Genomic DNA, 7,545 nt, shown 5'->3' on the forward strand with positions numbered 1-7,545 from the left:
AGAATTTTGGTTCAAAAGCTTCTCCATCCTATGGTATTCACTAACATAGGCATTCTATTTTGTATATTTTTCCTCATTCGTTGGCTCATTGGGTAACCAGCTGAATGTTGGCCACAAGTTGCAAATGAAATGTGCACACAAAAATGAATTTTCAATTTAAAAAAAAAAGTATGTTGTGAAAATGAGTTCAGTCGACTCTCACTATTCGCAGGGAATCGGAACCGGGCCAGTCGATGACGGGAATCTTTATTTCAGGCTTTGGGCGAACAACATCGGCAACTTTTCATATTCAAATGATGACTGACATTTTGTCAAACACATAGGACACTGAATTAAAAACAATGCACATCCATACCAATCATCATTGATTATTTAGTCATTTCCTTTTAATAACCTCCAAGGGATAAATAAATGCAAAGGCACATTTTGGAGTTGTTAATCCTTGGAATAAATCACAATATTGGGATGAACTTGGAAAAACATTGCAAAAAAAAGTTACACCCCGTATACAGTACATCTATATATATATATATATATACACACACACATATATATACTGTATGTATATACGTATATATATATATATATATATATATGCATACACACACATCTATATATATATATATATATATATATAAAATACATTTCAGTCAAAAACCATAATTGTTATTCTAATTATGCACTCAATTGTGTTCATCCAGCGCCAGTGTGAGCCGATATTAAAGACACGAGGGAGAAAGGAGGAAGCATTACAATGGATTATACACAAATCGTTTTTCCCGCATGTGCTGGTAATTGGGAAAAAAAAGTTTTAAAAAAAAACTCCACAGTGCTATGTGGTAGTAACAGTCAGTTTGTTGGCAGAACATCAATAGCCAAATCTATTAATGCGAAATGAACATGTGCTTGTTAAAAGATGTGCATACATGCAGACTATTTCCAACCTGATTAAAATAAAATTTCATACAAGTACTAAGAATTGTTCCGATATTTGGAATAAATACCAGCACATTTGCACATTCAACACAGTCTGAGAAAACAAAGCATGACCCACATGCAATATGAGTTAGTCGCGTGAAGCCTCAGGACCTCTCGGCTGCACTGTGGGTCCTTCGCGCTGAAACATGTCAAAACGTGGCGTTACCTCACAGCGGATGAGAAGAGTGTCATCCTTGACAAAAGCTCGCTGATTCAGCTGATGCAAGTGCAGGAAAGTCACATAGCCAAACCCTTTGGGGTTCCGCTGAATTGTGGGTTTCTTGAAGGCTTGAAGGTCCGGCTTAGTCTCCATCACCTCCATATGATGTTGAGCGTCAGGGCCCTGGTCGAGAATGGCCAAACGGATAGTGCCCTGGAAAGGCCAGCTTAGCTGTCCATCGAACGCTCCTTGCATGGTGTGGACAAAGAGGGATATGTAGTTGGAACAGCGTGGGGCATTGGGGGTTTGCAGGTGTAGGCGGAGGCAGAGTTTGTAGCCCGGTCGACCGGTGTAAAAGCCCGGGCTGTGCTCAACCACCGGCAGGCCTGCTTCTTGATTATGGAGGTGCGCCGAGAAACCTCTGAGACGCCAGATGAAGATGCCGTGACATTGCTGTGCCTCGAGCTCCTTCACCGTCTCCTCAAGCACAGCTACTCTTCTCTGGAGCTGTGCAAGCTGACCTACCTGTGGAAAGGAAACAGCAATCGTGGGATGGCAACCATTGACATGATTCCTGCTTTCGTTTATATTCCAAGGCTTGTTCATGGTGGAGGGTGAATTTGTGCTCGAGGAGCTAGGTACACCTTGGACTGGTTACAAGTCAATGGCATCACATGAACAATCAGAGTATTCAGTTACTGCAACTACTTAACCTAACATGCACAGTAAGAACATGCTAACCCAGAATCTCTCTCAACTGGGTGGTAGACATGCTTTCTACATGCTCTCCATTACCTCAAGCATGCTTCATGACGGGTACTGTGTACCATAATTTTCAAACTCCTGAACTCATTCTATTGCTTATGGCAGCATTATTGCATGAAAACTCAACCTTGCAAGTCTCTCATGTATAAAATATGAAAATACCCGAGTATCTTCTAAGATGATAAGCTCACGTAGCTGGTGATCCTGTTTTACTAATCGTCCGTCCATATCCCGGATCCTTTGCATTTCTTCACTGGGGTGGCATGGGCCACAGCTGTTGCCACTGCTTGCATTTCCCCTACTAGATGATGCTGATGCTGCTGCTGCTCCTTGATCATCAGATGAAACAGAAGGTCCAAGAGCACAAAGTGACTTTGGTGTGGTGCCATTAAGGCTAAGGCATCGCACAAACTCTGCCATGTAACGCATGTGCATTTGCGTGAACTCCTGCATATGCTGAGCCAGGTTGTGTCGCTGCATCTATAAAGAACCACAGTTTGACAAAAAGTTGTGGAATAAGGAACACCAAGAGATTTTCCAAATTGTGAGACGTTTGACGTTGCATCACCTACCCTTTCCTTACATCCAAAAGTGCTAAAGGTACAGGCAATAGGGGCTTTAGGGCAATCTGTATCACAATGAGAGTCCATCTGGAACAAAAAAAAATTCCGACTTAAATTTTAAAACTGCGTTTCAGCGGCCCAGTTGTTGTTAAATCACATGAACACATAAGGGGTTCATCTCTATTTGCTCCCCTTTGTGTTAACGACAATAGCAATAATACATTTTATTTAAAGGCACCTTTAGAGCACACAGGGACACCATACAATCAGAAATACACTAATCAATGTGCAACATTAAAAACACACAACATCCGTTGCAAAAACAAGACTGGGAGAGTATGGCATTCCGAACAGCTGTGCTTTGAGTATGCCTTCAAATAGAGAAATGGAGTCCATGTTGTGCAGCGTTCCAGAGGACGGCAGCAGAGTGACTTAATTCTCTGCTCGTCACAGTGATGGGGCAGACAAGCGGGCCAGTGAAGTGGAGAGAGGATGAGGATCGAAGGGTGCGTAACGAGGTGGCAATCTGTATTATGTCTGAGAGGTACGGCGGGGTGAGCAGGAGGACTTGGAAATGTATTCTAAATTTTACCGGTACCAGCGTAGCTTATGTAAAAATGGGGTTGTGTGATAAAAGGGAGGGCTCCTTGTTATGTGCTAAAGCAGCTAAAATCTGGACCACTTCGAGTTGATGGGTGATTTGTTAGGGAGACCAAAAAGAAGGGAATTGTAGCGATCAATACTGAAGTGACCAAGCTATCAGCAATGATGACAGGGTAAAAAGAAGTGAGGGACATGCCAAGGTGATTAATACTGCAGAGATGAAAGATGAAAGTCTGCTTCTGCGGACTATGGAATCTTATTTGTGTGGGCTTGAAATGATAGTGTGCTGACAACGATGATATCCAGACACTGAAACTGGCCAAGGGGAAAAACTGGAGTTGTCTAAGGTAATGGTAGAGCTGTTAATTTTGCCAATTGCAGATTTGGATCCAACTAGGAGGAATTGCATTTTGTAGCTGTTGAGGTTGAGAAAAGTTTGAACCAAGCCAATAGTAGAGTTTCAGAGAGAGTCTGTAAGGAGGGAGGTGGGGAGAGAAGAGTTGGGTTTGCTGGAGATATGGAGCAAATGGAAATAAAAATGCATATTGGAATGTGATTAGGTGATGAGTAGAAGGGGCCTCAGGACAGAGCCCTGGACCACACCTTATGTCACTGGGGTGAATGATTTAAGTTGAATGACAATGTGTCACCTGGCCTTTCGTTGAAAGGTAGCAGTTTTCATAATTTAACTGAATCTACTAAATGCCATACCAGTGAAGTAAAATGCACAATAACCGGTGATCAAACATCCACTACTCATGTGGTATTAGCATACCTGGTCTCTAATGAGATCCAGCGCACAGTACTGGCACTTAACACTCGCAAAGGGACACTGCTGCTCATGAAGCTGAAAGAGAAAGAACACATTGAAAGGGACTGATGACTTGGGTATGAGATGCACGTTTAAAAAATCTTGCTGTGGCAGCGTTATTAAAAATAAAACTAGTTCGGAGGAAAAAAAACTACCTCCTTCTCCTCGTATACAAAGCTCGCAACACAGTCTGGACAGGACATGGGTCTCCTTTGGCACTCTATGGTTTTGTGTTCCTCCAGGTAAACTTTTCTCACGGACTGTTGGCATTGTGGGCAGGGCACAGTCGCAAATGGACATTGTGCCAAATGATTCTGGACAGAAAACAGAAAGAAAACCAGGAATGGGGACAGATGTTGAAACTAATCTCCCAGCCTTTCTCAGGGGGTAGGAACCAAGCCTTGTTGGGAATAGCCAAAAACAGTTTCATATCATTTGTAACTCTATCCGTCCATTTCCTGAACTGTTTATCGAATAGCTTATGCAGTGAGGTGGATCATGAGGCTCTTCTGCTGACAGAACAATGTGACTGACTGATTTGTTGTTCAGACAAAGATCAATACGCTTGAGTCTCAAGAGAATTTATTATTTTATGCTATCCTGATGTCAAACAAGAGAACAACACTGACTGATCCAGAGGGCATGACGAAATAGTTTGATGGGAATGACCACAACCTGAATCAAATGCACTTGCTAACTCACAACACAATTCAATCTTAAACTGTTGTAAAATATTTCCATGTTTTTTTTTTGGTGAGCTGCTGTGAGAAGTCCCACAAGGCAATCGTGGAAAACACTAATTGGAAACAAATCAACGGTAATATTTTAATTAATCTTGGGGTCTCTATAAGTCTTCTGAAACACCCATTCGCAGAGAATACTTACATCAGGCGGATTTCTATTTCATGTGTAGGCTTCCTAATGTAGTGTTATGGCAGATTTTCTCACCTCTAAATGTCGGAGCTCCATTTTGTCCATACAGCCAGCATTTGGACAGCGGACAGTGAGGGAAAGAATCTCCCTTTTCGCAAAGTTATCAGGAAACAGTTGGTCTTCTAACAGCATTTCATTGTCCACTGGGCATCTCTGTCCTGCATCCCTTTATTTCATGCAGAAACATTTTCATCAAGATTGAGTGTACATTAACATATGGAACTTCATTTTTTGCGATGCAATTATAAACATGCTACTGATGACAAACAACACAAATTTCAACACATTTTTACTCATTTTTCAGATCAGAAATCAGAGATGCAAGTAAATGTTTCTATTTTTTTTTTGCACTGATTCCGAATCAGCCCTTGTGTTTTTCTCTAGCACACAGGTGTCAAACTCCAGACCTGGAGTTGGGTTCTGACCCTCCGCATCATTTTATATGGCCCACAAAAGCAAATCAAGCATGTCAACTTCCATGACGCTTGCTCACTAAAATCTGTACCTACATTTCAAATTGTCATATGTAATAAATAATGAGGTTGAGATATTGCAAGCATTTTCTTGTTACGTTATTACAGTAATTTTAACAATAGTCAAATCAACTATTATTCCTGACTTCTGATTTCAAAACTAGTTACCCATCAATTTGTTGTATACTGTTTATGTAAGAATATGAGGCGATTAAAAAAACATTCATGTGGTTTCACAGTTATAATAGCCCAGTTTGACACCCCTGCTCTAGCACATCAGGTTTTCATAATAATAATACCAATTGCATCATAGGTAAGATAGAATTATATCTACGATTATTTAAGAATTGAGGATGAAGTTCAACAACAGGTGGAATTTTTTTCTGAAATGTTATATTTGTAATGTGCTGGCTTGTATGGGTCAAACTTAAAAACAAAAATTGAAAATGTCTCAAAAACCTGATGTGCTTGGAAAAAAAGTAGACATGTTTCAAATCAGCGTTAAATACATTTTTTAGGACTCTTAAAGCCATCTCTGATTAAAATTTGCTGTTGGCCAGTGGAAACTGCACTTTGGGCAGACTGCTGTGACTGAATTCATGATGAGCCTAAATTAGCGTTGAACATCAAAGCAACACAAAAGCATACCGAATTGACTTCTCAATGCAGCTCTTGCAGAAACGGTGCCCACAAGGTGTTTGAATGGCATTCCTGAGAGCCATCAGGCAGATGGGACACTCATATTTGCTCTCGAGTGGTGGGTCGAACTCCACATCGTACCCTTGCTCAAGGGCAGTAAATGGGAGAATAGTAGAGGCACCAGGACTCTCTGTGGGACTTTGTATGGATTCTCGTTCCCTTTCCAGCATCGCCAAGGCACAACTGGGCAGGTCGCCACCAGCAGCTCCCTCATAACTGACCTCCTCCAAACTCCCCTTGTGAGTATCAGAGCAAGACATCTGAGGAAGATGACACATAAGTGGAAATTGGTGGGCAATCTCATACAATGATTTTATCTTCCTCACTCTCAAATGTGGTATTGCGCAATATTTAGATTGCTGACTATTCATATACATCAGCTACAACATTCAGAAACACTCCATTACTGTACCTAGGGAAAGTTTGGAAAGTCAACAATTAGAGACTTACTGATGAATAAGCAAACACTTGTTGACGGATATTCGACTGGCTCGGCTATTTTAGTGGTAACCGTACGATTGTTTATCACACGTTTATTTTGTTCCTACTTTACCTTTGATTGGTAGGCTGTTAAAGGTTGTATGCGTTTCCATTAGTTTATGTCTAATCTAAACGTTGAAACTTAAAATTAATGAAAACGTACAGAGATCATTGCGTTTGATGGGGACTAGCGATCGAGCTTCCACATTAGGAACTGTTATTTTTACAGTCCAGGCTGTGGTCACCAAATAGTTTTTTTAAAACATATACGTATATTAATAACCAGCATAACACATATAAGTGGTGCCCAACTCTTGCAAGTACGCCAAGACAGACAATAGTGAATCAAATACCATGTTAAATTAAAATAATACCTTGGGCAAGTCGGGAACTTATCGTTTGTACGGCATTTCCTGTTTTAAGCACGTCATCAACGTCAGAACATAGATAAAATTTGGAATAGATACCACCCTGAGTGTGTCAACCCTACGGATTAAGTCCATGGCCTGCCTGTTGCCACGATACGTCAGTGAGGCTGACATATTGGATGTGTCAAATTCAATTTGCCCCGTTCGTTTTAACCGATGAAGGTCAGACTCTGAATTTCATGTAGCAACGACCTACACAGTGCTCAAAGTGAAAGCCTCTTGTTCACCAATATACAACAAAATCAACGGAGCTAATTTTGAACCTAAAAATTCAAAATGTCAATTCCCATATAAATTTCAGTATTTGTCATTCCAGGACCTGCAATTGGCTGGCAACCAGTTAGGCTCCAGCACGCCAGCGACCCTTGTGGATAAGCGGTTTAAAAAATGAATGGATGGATATTTGTCCTGACACATAAACGAATAAATCGCTTTAAATCTGATATCTTCATATTGTATTGTATTGATTATCATAAACCTCATATAATATGATTAAGTTATAGCCAAGTACCAAACCAATGAACAGAGTGTGAGGTTAATTAAGCACATTAGAAAATGGATAGATGAAAAAGAGGAACAAAGAAAAGGATGTTGATTGTTTTATAACCACGATTCTTCACAGCGTTTTGTTTTTGCAAATAAGTTCCTAAAA

The 7,545-nt window shown here is 40.6% G+C and overlaps 1 protein-coding gene across 1 annotated transcript; it reads right to left on the reverse strand.

The window, feature by feature from the left end:
- Positions 1–230: 230 nt before the first annotated feature.
- On the reverse strand, positions 231–6,897 carry traf6 (TNF receptor-associated factor 6). Its single transcript, XM_086107227.1, has 8 exons — positions 6,840–6,897; positions 5,935–6,245; positions 4,829–4,979; positions 4,036–4,194; positions 3,845–3,916; positions 2,476–2,553; positions 2,066–2,383; positions 231–1,663 (listed from the first exon to the last, which is right to left on the reverse strand). Exons 2-8 carry the CDS (start codon positions 6,243–6,245, stop codon positions 1,067–1,069), a joined length of 1,686 nt encoding a protein of 561 aa, XP_085963353.1. The 5' UTR covers positions 6,840–6,897; the 3' UTR covers positions 231–1,066.
- Positions 6,898–7,545: the final 648 nt, after the last annotated feature.

This window comes from Hippocampus guttulatus, chromosome 3, assembly GCF_054856545.1.
Source record: "Hippocampus guttulatus isolate MCC_2025c chromosome 3, RoL_Hgut_1.0, whole genome shotgun sequence".
NCBI lineage: Eukaryota > Metazoa > Chordata > Actinopteri > Syngnathiformes > Syngnathidae > Hippocampus > Hippocampus guttulatus.

What these genes read in the sequence shown, in the direction of transcription:
- traf6 (XM_086107227.1), bottom strand. Translation starts at nt 6,245, where the DNA reads ATGTCTTGCTCTGATACTCACAAGGGGAGTTTGGAGGAGGTCAGTTAT. An exon ending in TGGAGCTCCGACATTTAGAG is followed by an intron (nt 4,195 to 4,828) that starts GTGAGAAAATCT and finishes TTTTCTGTCCAG; the next exon opens with AATCATTTGGCACAATGTCC. An exon ending in TTGTATACGAGGAGAAGGAG is followed by an intron (nt 3,917 to 4,035) that starts GTAGTTTTTTTT and finishes TTTCTCTTTCAG; the next exon opens with CTTCATGAGCAGCAGTGTCC.